Here is a 13,298-nt window from a genome sequence, read left to right as displayed (position 1 = left end):
CTGTGGCCTCTTTCAGCAGGATAACGGATCAGGAATAGTTTGAGGAGCACAGCAATGAGTTCATTCCAATCGAGCATCTGTGGGATGTGCTAGACCAGGGGTGTCCAACTCCAGGCCTCGAGGGCCGGTGTCCTGCAGGTTTTAGATGTGTCCTTGATCCAACACAGCTGATTTAAATGGATAAAAAACCTACTCAACATGTCTTGTAGTTCTCCAGAGGCCTGGTAACGAGCTAATGTCATTTTAAATCTTTGTCACTTCAGAGCTGCCTCGTTTGTTGTTTCCCCTGGACTTCCTTTTATTCCTTGAAACCGTGTTTGAGGATGTTTTCACGCTGCTCTGTTTAACCTGTCTGTGCTTTTTTCACATCTCTTTACTTTGTCATTCGGAGTAAATATAGACAGATGCCTTCGTTTTTATTAGTATTAAGCTTTTACTCTGTCGTTGGTCATGAGAAATCCTGCACGTGTTGTTTCTTTTCTTTAATTTTCTAAGACTAAAAAAATATTAGTGTCAATATTTTTTTGTTAAGGAGGTTTCATGTTTTTCTGTTTCTGTACTGAAAGCGAAAGCTGTGGATGGATCCAGAGACAGGATGCTGGACAGGTCCAGATAGTGAGGAGAGAGAGCGTTGGAACAGGGACTTCCCTGAGCCTCCATCATCTGCAGGGAGGGAAAAACACTCACACACACACTGCCTCCCACACACACACACGCACACTCTGCTGAGAGCTAGCAAGGGGCTTTAAACAGCTTCACACATAACCGAGACAAAGGGACTGTAACCTGCCACAATGGAAGAAAACATGGATGAATCGCAAAGCCAGAAAGGTAGGAAAGGACGAGCCATCGATTCCTTTTTATCTTCCGTCACTCGTTCCTTTATGCCATTGTTCTGTTCATCCTTCCCTCCCTGTATCATGGGATTCCTTTGTGTGTTGTGGGCAGAGAGAAGGAGGACGGCATACACGTCCTGGAGGGAAAAAAGGGGAAAAGAAGCTTAGACTTTAGGCTGTATATTTAATTTGCAACTTTTCTCAGCACGGTTCACATTCCCCGTTTTCCCCATCAGTCATCTCGGCAGAAATGGAAAGAGGCTGTGGATTGTAATGGAGCCTCCTCAGGAGGCTGTCTGCTCCGGATAAAAACACGGGATCGTACACGAGCCGTGTGCGTCCATGAACGGGAGCTTAAATACGCAGATTGTTTGGGCTGAGGGTGCATGGAAACGACAGACACCGGAGGCTTGGTGTTGTTTTGGAGGCTGGACGGACAGATGGACGGACAGATGGATGGATGCATGGATGGATGGATGGATGAATGGATGGAGGTGGGAGTGGCTGGGGGAGGAAAAGGGGAAGAAGAGGGTGATAGAAGGAGGGTGCGTGGGGCAAAACCTTGGAATAAAGACTAAAAATCAGAGGGAGGAGGGATAAGTGGGGCAGTGATTGATGCCTCCATTGGGATTTTCTTTGTTAGCCCTCATTGTTGATGCTTCACGCTTGTCTGAACGCCTTTTCCTCTCCACTCTCCCTCGCTCTCTGCACCCCCCCCCCCCCCCCCCTTTTCCGTCTGTGTCGCTCCCTTTCCCTCCATTTTCTTCATATCTCTCCATCTCTGGCCCTTACCCCTCTTTCCTTCACCCGTTCAGCCTTGGTGTATTCCAGGCTGGATTTTTTCCATCTTTCTGTCTGTATCTTGTTTTCCCGTCTACCTGTTTCTGTCTCTCTCTCTAGAAGAGGATATTTTGGCTGATCTCCCACTCGCCACCATCTCACTCTCTCGGTTGACTCCCTCTCGCTCCTTCATTCCCGTTTTTCTTCCGCCGTCCATTTTTCAAATTCTATTTCTGATCTGAATCTTTCCACATGCGTCTATCCCTCTGACCGCCTCGGGGTGGTTTGCAGAGAGTGTTATTTTGCATTTTCCCCCCCAAATGATTCTTGTTGTTGTTGATGTTGGCAGTAAAAATGGGCGTGTCCATTTTCTTCATCACACCTTCAGAGCCAAATGAGACATCTACTGCTGCTTGCAGAGATTCACAAATACAACCAATAAAGGAGGCGGTTTTGATTAAAAGAAAATAGAAATATTTATATACAAGGCCAAATGAATGTTTATTCTCGCTGTATCTATGGAAACACCATCCTGACATCGTCTTCTGTTGTGTGATAGGCGCATTTGTGTGTTTTTTCTGGAAGCAACCTGTTTTAGCCAATCAGAGATGCGGGTGGTGTTCAAGCAAACATGATTTTTCATTCCTGTCACTTCTCTTTTTTTTAAGCCTCACCCCCTCTCCTTCTGTCCATTCTCTAACTAGTTCCCATCCTACATCCGTGTCACACTCCCTCTTCGTCCCTGTCTTTAGTTCAGCCATTACAGGCCTCATCTCTTCCCCTGCACCACACAAAACACAGGTGTGAGATGAAACGAGGCAGCACAGGTGAGAGACACAGAGCGGCTGTATAAGTACGACGTAGAGTTGTTTTCAAAGGAATCGATTTACTTTTACATCAGTGGTGTTTCAATAAAGGTTCAAATGGATTTGATTGCAGATATGTGGCTGAAGGGTGCATTAAATATAATTTCCAATAATTCTACCGTAGTTCACTTTTAACAGGACCAAAAACTGTCATATATGTTAATGTGAAATGGAGTCATGTCACACGAGTGGAATAAAAAGTCTTTACAGTGAAGGTTCTGAAATTTGTGACTTTGCCAACGTTGGTGTTTGCAGGGATGGTGTTTAGTTAAAATTCCGGTTCTCCGTCATCCAGAGACGGATTTAATATTTCGTATCAGAACAAAAGTCTCACAGATCCGAAGGTGCGTTTGGATTCAGCATTTTGTTTGATTTCATTCCTGTTCTCATCATAGACTGTATCCAAACACTCGACTCTCATTCAGACATGAAAAGGTGGCCTTTGTAATAAACTTGTAATCTTTCCGACGACCAGCAGGGGGCGACTCCTCTGGCTGCAGAAACAGTCTTATTGTGTAGAAGTCTTACTTATTGAAGGAAAGCTCATCATGACCACAGACTCCTCAGGTTGTTCTTGTAAATCGTCTGTGCTTGTCCATCAGCTGTTAGCACGAACGTGCTGCTTTCAGGCTCAAAGGAAACTATTAAGCTTGACAATAATAACTCAGTGTAGTAAAAACCAATCTTTAAACAGCTGTTCCAACTCCTTTCTCTTTCTGGGGTTATATTAATGGGCATTTGTCTACGAAATCCCTTCATCATCTTATATAAGCACTTCCTGCTGTGGTAACCGACCCCAGATTCTCCACAGAGTTAATTAAAGTTTCATGTATTCTAACCTGAAAGTCTGAAAGCGTAGCAGCAACACTCTGAAAGGTTTTGATCATTTTCCCTTCCTGCTGAGGACCGATTTTAGAGACTTGCTGGTTTAATTGAAAATCTCTGGTTCATTAAACACGTCTCAGGCTGTTTGTTTGCTCACGTGCACCTCTGGGAGCAGCTGGATAGCTCAGGTCATTTAGAGCTCTACTGCATGCCTCAGTCCTTTATTTGGCTCGGTTAAAACGGTGACTGCTCATGTTACAATAGTAATAGTACAATAGTTTGGAGAAGTGGCCGACGATTGTGTGACATGAAGTCGTCTGGGTAGAAGACTTTTTCGAGCTGATAATGATGCACCTGGAAGGACCTGTGAGCAGTTAATGGTAGCTGCACGGCACAAACGCGTCCGGAGGTCCAGTTCAGGCAGATGGCTAGCAGCTACAGCCGCCTGTGTCACCACCCACCTGTCAGTCAACTAAGCCGTGCCTCTAATTGTGCATGCAGTCATGCAGGCAGTAAATATGTTTATTTCTTAATGCTGCAGCCTCTAGTGGATGTTAGAGGAACTGCAGGCTTTGGTGCGCCTGTGTTCGCTTAGTTTTTCTGTCCTGTAAGCCGACGTTTGATGGAACGCTGCCGACACCGTCCAGAGGTTCTCACAAAAACTCAAATGCAGTCACGCTCAGTGAGCATGGCAGATCAATGGCAGAAATACGTATTAATCATACTTTCACATTTATGGCACCTCGACTTAGTGTCATATTTTTGCATCATCCGTTTATTTGTGTAATACAACTCTGACAATGTTGTAAACAGGGGGATGTCACTGTGTCTTCACAATGACACTTGAACAGTCTCCGTCATCGATCAGCTGAGCTCGTTCTTTGACACACATCCAGTCCCAGCTGAGGTTAGGTGCAGATCCCTGTGTCCTCAGTAGGTGTGAGTGCAGGTTGTACACGTGATGCTTTCATGTCAACATTTTAAGTATCTCTCTAAGAAAACAGAAAATCAGAGTTATTAACTGAGACGGGAAGAGAAGGAGGAGCGATCATTTGTGGTTACTTGGTGCCAGACATCATATCCTCACATGACAAACACACCAAAACAAAACCCCGCTGCGGTCTGTGAGCTGCTGCCGTTTCATCTCTTCCTGTTTGATCCGTTCCTCCTTCACGTTCTCGGGTTTGAGCTTCAGTCGGTCTCCGCTGATATGAAAGGAGCACCGAGGGTCTTTCTCAGGAAACACCGGCTTCATTTTAAAAGGCAACGTGTCTCTACAAATTAGCATGAGCATTTTATTAGCATTAAGGAGCATAATTACAAATAATTTCTGTCTGGGGAAGCAGGGCGGACCGAGGCTTGTTCTCACGCTGCTGCGGTCCAGAGGACATCGTAAAAATCGTTTTGAGGTTTTGTAGATCTCAGTGAGAAAGCTGAGAGCGGACTTTGTGTATTTGCCTCATATCCATTTCATTATCACGGCCACTAATAGAAAGGTACTTCATGGAGAGTGCAGTGAGTCAATACAAACTGACTTACAGGCCCAGAGAGGGGAGGGTGAGATGCTGGAGCCATAAAGCAGCCGAGGAGGATGGCATACGGGATGTTTCTGCTTTATCTCTCTCTGTCTGTGGAGGTAATTTCATTACTGTCCATTGACACATGAAATGAAAAGCAGCTCTGCTCTGCTGCCTGTGAGCGTTTCAGCCTCACACACTGTGTGCAGCTGGCTGGACGACCTCAGAGGAAGGAGGTTAACCCCGGCCCTCGCCGTAACACCCGCGGCTCGGTGTGTCCGGTCACCTCTCGGATCCGGATACGAGCAGCTTCTGGGCCGAATGCCAGGAAAGTTTTTTGTAGCATCACAACCCCAAATTTCTACTTTTACATGAGGAACATGAAAATGAGCAGATTGTTATGACTGCGTTGGAGAGACGTGCTTTAGTGCTGGGTCCAGTCTTGGAGGCCCTGCTGTACATTTGGTGAATTGAAAGGCGCTCAAAGCGTCGTTAAATACATAAAAGTAAAACTCCAACCTTTCTGTGAGCAGCTCCACGTAGCAGCCATTGTGTGAGTCGCTCAGTTTATGAGGTGTGTCTGCCATCTTGAAAATATGATGGGACTAAGTGCTGCTGGCCGTGTGGTGTGAAAAGAAAAACCTTAAAAACCTCAGCAGCCTTCTCGCTGGTCTGAGCCGCTTCATGCAGGAACTACTTTTTCTCTGCGTCGTCTTCCTGCGCAGTGATACGTGGAGCCGTCACAAAACTGTCCCTATTTTTTTGGCACCACAGGCAGAGATCCCTCACTGTTATCTTAGCTTGAACTGTCCCCTGAATGCTGTGAGCCTTCCTTGAGATTTGAAATTTTCCGAGCTCCTCATCCTCCCAGCGGGATGAAGCTCGTTACTTCTAAAGAGATCTGTTTGTCTAAATGCTGGTGGCAGCAGTTTCGTGTAAGTGGGATATGGACACAACGTTTCACATTTACACTGCAGTTTCGTCTTCGGCGCTTCGCCGTCCACACCAACGCCCTCCTGTGGTTTGGCGACGTGTAAATGTTTTTGTGTTTTCTGTGTTGTCGTGTCGAGCATCACGTTTCCAGCTGCAATTCAGAAAATCCTCCTGTATCACTGTAAAGTCAGCGAGCGCTGGCAGCGCTTCCACTTTTCACCGTTTCGTGGAGCGGCTCCAGCCTCGGTTTGTGCATGACATCACCACCACAGTCTGCGTGTGTGCAGCTCCTCGGGAGGAGGGAGTGGTTCACATTCTGCATCTACACATCGACACGAGCAGAAACGATGCCTCAACAGCATCGGCGTCTTGTTTATCTGTGGCATTATCGTGCAGTTAGTCCAAAAGCTTTGTGTTTTTCTGATTTTCTGTTTGTGGGTGGAACCGGGGGGGTGGAAGAGCTGGTGCAGATATCTCATTAGTGTGGGGTGCTCAGCTTCCGGTGCAGGTCTAAAAATGGCGTCTCAGAGGCTTGTCTCGTGGCAAGAGTGGCGCTCTGAATGTTGTTTCTGTGTGAGCATGAAAGTCTGCACAGAGCTGCAGAGATATCAAACCCCAGCATGTTCAGCCGGTCGGTGTTCGGATCCTAGATGTGTGCGCAGCTGATCGAGGGTCGTGTCTGCAGAGCAGCTGCAGATAATTCCAGTCCACAGCCTTCTTCCTGATTCATTTCCCAGTCTATCCAGTCCAATGTGTGCTTTTCTTGGATGAATGTCTCCCATCTCACTCAGCGACATTTCCACCACACTGATCTGTGATCGGTCACAAACCCTCCAAACAGCAGCCGTGAGCTGAGGATAGTCTGAATGTAAGAGACCAGCACGAACGTGTTCAGAGCAGCTTTCCCCGTGAAGCGTTACACGTTCACTGAACTCTCAGCGCTCCTCTTTAACTGAAGGCAAATATGATGATTGCACCGAATTCGCCTTCGTAATATTTCATAATTTCTGTCTGGCTGTCTGAGAGTCATCCATCACTGAAACTGATTGGTCTCACTGGGTCTCCCCCCTCATCTTCTCCCTGTTATTGCTGGCCTGATTTATTGGCCTCCATCAGCGTGTGGTTCTGTGGCATTCCTGCAAACACAGACGATATTTAACATCTGCAGGGAAACAAAAGGCAAAGTGGTGCATTTATGGAAGTGTTTTATGTAGAAGAACAAAATGTGAAAGCCCACCGACCGTGCATCTGTTTCAAGGTTTTAGGGGTTGCTGGCAAGATGCTAAACGAGGTGTTAAACTTGGCAAAATCTCACAGAGTTTCAGTCGAAGGAACCACGTTAACCTCCAGTGTGGCCTGTGTGAGGATATCTGCAGCACCAAAGGCTGATGGATAAAACTTTAGATTCTTAAGGTACAAGCTGCTGGCCCCTGCTGTCCCTTTCCTCCAGTTTGTCACAGAGTAGATCACTGATCATCTGGTCGCCGCCCTCACAACACTAACTAAAGCTTAGTGCTGCCCCTACGCGCACGCAGACAAATAAACCAGGAAGGTGCCTTCATGCTGGCTTTTTGACTTGCTCCGCTGTGATGCGATTTCACAGACACGTGGATGAATCTAACGAGTCAGCGCTTCTGCTCCGATCCCCCGATTATCCCACAGGTAGGCGTAGCTGCCTATGTCCGGCTAACGAAGGCCAGATAATCTCCCGTTACTGCGTCGTTAATGATGAGACGGCTGGTAAAACGGCTCTCCCCAAACTCTGTGAGCACAGCTGCTTGTGAGCCACTGTCATCGGTGATAAAGTTAGAGCGCCTGCCTCTATCACACAGCTGTGAACGGTTGTCACGGTGATGGGGAGGCAGGGAGGGAGGGGTTTGTGGATCAACAGAGAATTTGATTGGCAGATTGGAAAATCTTTTCAGGAGGCGGTGTGTGTGTGTGTGTGTGTGTGTGTGTGTGCGTGTGTGTCACAAAGAAGATATCCATGTATATGAAAATTTTGTTGTTGTGAATCAAAGACAAAAAAACACCTTAAACGTTTAAAAGAGAAAAGCTTCGCATGTAGACGACGGCGGTGCGTGCACATGCATACGCCTATATTTATCTGGGTTACCCTCCACTGGGCTGCACGGCCGCTCAGTCTTAATGGTGTCGCTGGGCTGGGCTTGTCATTTCCATTAGAACCCAGTCCTGACTCCTGAGTGCATCTTCAGGCCACTCTGTGTTTGTGTGTCTGTGTGAGAGCTCAGTGACCCTCTCCTACAGCACACATACACACACACACATAAACACACACACACACACACACACAGCAGTGGTGTTTGTTGGTCTGTTAGACAATCAGGCAAAACAGCACAAAATACAGCCTAATGAGCACCAAGACCCAATGTGAAAGAGTGTGGGTGTGTGTGTGTGTGTGTGTGTGTGTGTGTGTGTGTGTGTGTGTGTGTGTGTGTGTGTGTTTAGACATCGTTATGAGAACAGAAAGTTGGCATGCTGCTATAATTGTGGAGACCAACAGTCACTTATGGGAACCTAAATCTTGGTTCCCAAAAATTTGGAGACTCAAATATGGTTTTAGTGTCAGGGTTACAGTTAGGGTTAGGTTTATGTCAATTAGATGTGCACCTCCGTGTATACATCTCACCTCGTGGGCGATCGTGGCTCAAGAGTTGGGAGTTCGCCTTGTAATCGGAAGGTTGCTGGTTCGAGCCCCAGCTTGGACAGTCTCGGTCGTTGTGTCCTTGGGCAAGACACTTCACCCGTTGTCTACTGGTGGTGGTCAGAGGGCCTGGTGGCGCCAGTGTCCGGCAGCCTCGCCTCTGTCAGTGCGCCCCAGGGTGGCTGTGGCTACAATGTAGCTGCCATCACCAGTGTGTGAATGTGTGCGTGAATGGGTGGATGACTGGATATGTAAAGCGCTTTGGGGTCCTTAGGGACTAGAAAAAGCGCTATATAAATACAGACCATTTACCATTTACCTCAGGATCCACCATCCTGAGGTCTTTAATTGTCATGTGTGAAGTTATTTCGGGAGCATGGCCACAACTCGTTCAGAAACATTTTAAAAAGGGAAGAAAACTTTAAATTTCTGACACACGAGAGCTGATGATAGATGACCTGGGGTGGGATGAAGTGGGTGTAGCTCAGGAGGTGGAGTCAGGTCATCTACTGATCTGGAGGTTGGTGGTTCGATCCCTGGCTCCTCCAGTCTGCATGCCAAGTATCCTTGAGCAAGATACTAACCCCAAGTTTTGCACGAAGTATGAATGTTAGCTAGGAAGCACTAAAAGACTTGGAAGAAAGTGCTTGTGTGATTGGGTGAATGTGGCACGTTGTGTAGAGCGCCACATAAGAATCCATTTACCATAACCCTGAAGCTAATGCATCTCAATAGAAAGCATGACGCACCTCCTCGGGTCACCTTTGCAACGCAGGTAATGCAGCTTTAATATTGTACGGTAGACCCCACAATAATCCAATATTATTATTGGCACCATAATGTTTGTCTCTTTTCTACAAATACTGCTTATTAGAGATTAAACATGAATGTGTTGATGCACGCTCAATCATCCAGGTAAGGAAGTCCCAAAAAGTGGATTCTGTTCATCTGGATGTAATGCTGCATCCAGATGAACAGAATCCACTTTTTGGGATTAAACCAGAATATATCAGAAAGAAAATAATAAAATCACACATTTAAGAACATGGAAGCAGCAAATGCTTTTGGTTTTTGCTTTTATAAAATGAATGAAACTAATTTCATTGAACTAATAATCAGTGAAACAATGTAACAACGCAGTTAAAATGCATTCGTAGTTTGATTAATATTTAGTTATCTTCAAGAATATTACATAACACATACTTGGCCCCAATTTAGTCTTTTTAGGGTCTTACGTTCAAATGAGCCTCGGGTTAACTCTGAGTGCTGCTATATAAACAAAATTGAACTGAACAGAGCTGAAATTGGCCAGGGAAACACTGAACATGGAAATAACCTCATTTATTACAAACAGAACTACAAAAAAATTAATGAAGAATAATTAAAAATTAGTTCTGGTCATTTAATTTATGTACGTTCATGGTTTTCTGCAAATGTAAGTTCACATAGTATCAAGATGGTGATATCAACTTAATGTTAATAAGGCCATCCATCCATCTTTTTCTGTTTATCCGGGGCCGGATCGCGGGGGCAGCAGCCTAAGCAGAGAAGGCCAGGCCAGCCGACAGACATAATCCCTCCAGCGTGTTCTGGGTCTGCCCCGGGGCCTCCTCCTGGTGGGGAATACCCACAACACCTCACCCAGGAGGCGCCCAGGAGGCATCCTTGTCAGATGCCTGAACCACCTCAACTGGCTCCTATCGATGTGGAGGAGCGGTGGCTCTACTCTGAGCCCCTCCCAGATGGCTGAACTTCTCACCCTATCTCTTAGAAAGAGGCCAGCCACCCTTCGTAGAAACTTGATTCTGCCCCTTTTATCCACGATCTTGTTCTTTTTGTCACTACGAAGAGCTCGTGACATCAGGTGAGGCCTGACTGGTAAATCAACAATCAACTACGCTGTTGTTCTCAGCTCTCTCTTCACCACGATGGACTGGTACAGTCTCCACATCATTGCAGACACAGCAATAATCCGTCTGTCGATCTGTGAACAAGATCCCGAGATACTTAAACTCCTCCACTTGGGGCAGGAACTCATCTTTGAGTGGGAACTCCACCCTTTAACAGCTGAGGACCATGGCCTCAGGCTTCAAGGTGCTGATTCCCATTCCCACCACTTCACACTCGGCTGGGAACGTTCTCCAGTTTGAGCTGGGGCCGTCACCTGATGAAGCCAACAGAACCACATCATCTGTGATAAGCAGAGATGAGATTCTGAGATCACTCAAGTGGAAGCCATCATCCACCACACAGAACCCCTGGTGGAGTTCAACACTTACTGCTTACTGCTGGCATTGCAGCGCAAGCTCTTACAATAGCTATACAGCCCCCCCCCCCCCCCCCCCCCCCCCCGGACACTCAGAGGGACACTCAGAGGGACACGGTCGAATGCCTTGTCAAAGTCAAAACACAAGTAGACTGGTTGGGCAAACTCCCACACACCCTGAAATATCCTCAAGACAGTAGAGTTGGTCCAGTGTTCCACGACCAGGACCGAAACCTCATTGTTCCTCCTGCATCCGAGGTTCGGCTAACGGATGAACTTTCCTTTCCAGCACCCTGGCGTAGACTTTCCCAGGGAGGCTGAGTGTGACACCCCATCCAATCCAGAACTACCACCCCACATCTCCAAACGATGTTGCAGAAGCGCATCACACAAGACAGCCCTACAGTATCCATAGCCTTTAGGAACTCAGGGCAAACCTTATCCACTCAGGGGCCCTGCCACCAAGGAGATGTTTAACTGCCTCAGTGACCTCACCCCAAGAGGTAGGTGAGCCATCTCCCCCATCCCCAGATTCTGATTCCTGTACGGATGCCATGCCAGTGGGATTATCTTCAGCTGAAAACAGCAGCACCCCACCACCACTGCACACTGTGCGGGTAGAGCACCACTTTCCCCTCCTGAGTTGTCTGATGGTTTAACAGAAATGCTTTGAGGCAGACCAAAACTCTTATTCCATGTCCTCATGGTCACCTGATAAAACGTACACACACATTGTGTTCATTATGGTGGAAGTCCAATAACAGAACACAGCTCGGGTTCAGATGAGGCAGGTTGTTCCTTCCAACCGTGCCCCTCCAGGTCTCACTGTGGTCGCCAAAGTAAGCAATGAAGTCTCCCGGTAAGACGACAGTGTCACTAGATGAAGCATCCACAGGGACCCCACTCAGTGATCCCATGAAGGCTCGGTACTCTGAACTATCATTCAGCGTCCAGATGAAAGTCAGGACCTGTTCCCCGACCCAAAGGCAAAGGGAAGGAACGCTCTTGTCCACCAGGAAACACCCCAGTATACAGGCAGACAGTCGAGGAGATACAGCACCCAGATACCCACCCGCCGCCACTCACGGAGGGCAACTCCACACTGGGACAGAGTCCAGCCCCTCTCCAAGAGACTGGTTCCAGAGCCCAAGCAGTTCTTTGAGGTGGGCCCGACTGTATCTAGTTGGTATCTCTCAGCCTCATGCTCATAGATAGAAATCTAACTTTAAACTGCCACAAAACCACTAAAGCAGCAACATAAGCAGAACCTACACTCAGTACATCCCTACAAGTTTGGCAAATCCAGTGCAAGTTCTTCAACAGGTTTACAGGGAAATATGTTGTACTGGAAAAGATTTATTCAGTCACACGGTCACAGTTTACGGTCCAAATATCAATTCAATAAAGAGTCAGATCTGATTGTTTTGTTTCTATCGTGAACATGTTAGAGGTACAGTGTGTGTTTGTCCCGCAGGATTATGAGGCTGATGATCAGCACTGATCTGCAGTGGAACAGCAAATGGATTCCTGCGATCATCTAAAAAAATAAGCTCCTCCTAAACAAAGAAAACACACACAGAGAGATGCAGCACACAGTCTGTCCCGGTTTTTACCAGGTCACTGGGTCTTTCCTGCGTTTAAAGCCCAAATATGGAAATATGACGGGATTATAACATGGCTCAAATTCAGGACACACACTCAGCCTCACACACACAGATATGTGCTGATAATGAAAACACTCAGACAGCAACATACTGCAGAAACAGCTTCACAGCACATTTATATTATCAAGCTGTGTGTGTGTGTGTGTGTGTGTGTGTGTGTGTGTGTGTGTGTGTGTGCGTGCGTGCGTGCACGCGCAGCTCCATCTGCCTCACAGCTCAAACATGCATGAATGTGTGTGTGAGACTCAGAGCCACGAGCCGACTCAGCTGCACGGGGACGTTTTGTTAAATGGAGTCAGCGCAGCAAAATGGTACCTTCCTGCTGGCAGAGCCGCCATGTTTGTTCCTTCGTTGGCGGCTCACGTTGTTGCAGAGAAACATGCAAAATCTGCAGTCAACGTCAACGTTTTCCTCAAAACGATGTGATGAAAAACATGCTGTGTGTGTGTGTGTGTGTGTGTGTGTGTGTGTGTGTGTGTGTGTGTGTGAGAGAGAGACAGTATGCATTAGTGAGACTGTAGCCCTCACAGTGCTGCGCTGTTGCCATGACAACGCTACAGGCAAAGTGGGTCAGCAGGCTCCTGCCACACCCCAGTTGGCATGGCAACAAGGGTGGTCAATTAAACCTGAGCAGCATGATGACTCACTCACTCACTCACACACACACACCACTTTTCTTTGTCACCCCCTGTTGTGTGTGTGTGTCTGTGTGTGTGTGTGTGTGTGTGAGACTGATTTTGTCCAGTTTGCTTGAATTGAAATTCCTCGTAATCTGAGTGGAGGGTGAAGTAACTGGGTGGGGCTGATGGAGGACGCGCAGGCTGTGACATCACAGCCAGACAACTGTCAGTCAAAGAAAAACACACCGCTACCACAGACTGTAGATAAATGATGGAGCCACTTCCCAGGTTGTGAGGCTCTGTTCTGAAGCGTCACATGTGTAAAT

At 47.1% G+C, this 13,298-nt stretch overlaps 1 protein-coding gene across 1 annotated transcript in view; it reads left to right on the top strand.

The window, feature by feature from the left end:
- The first annotated feature begins 635 nt into the window (after positions 1 to 635).
- The window catches only part of LOC101467726 (neuronal membrane glycoprotein M6-a), a 29,203-nt gene continuing 16,540 nt past the window's right edge, over positions 636 to 13,298 (top strand). The window contains exon 1 of the mRNA XM_004538662.5: positions 636 to 831. Within this exon, the coding sequence (XP_004538719.1) occupies positions 795 to 831 (37 nt within the window). The 5' untranslated portion in view covers positions 636 to 794. The remainder of the gene's footprint in view (positions 832 to 13,298) is intronic.

Source organism: Maylandia zebra, linkage group LG6, assembly GCF_041146795.1.
Source record: "Maylandia zebra isolate NMK-2024a linkage group LG6, Mzebra_GT3a, whole genome shotgun sequence".
NCBI lineage: Eukaryota > Metazoa > Chordata > Actinopteri > Cichliformes > Cichlidae > Maylandia > Maylandia zebra.
This window is presented reverse-complemented; position numbering and strand designations above follow the sequence as displayed.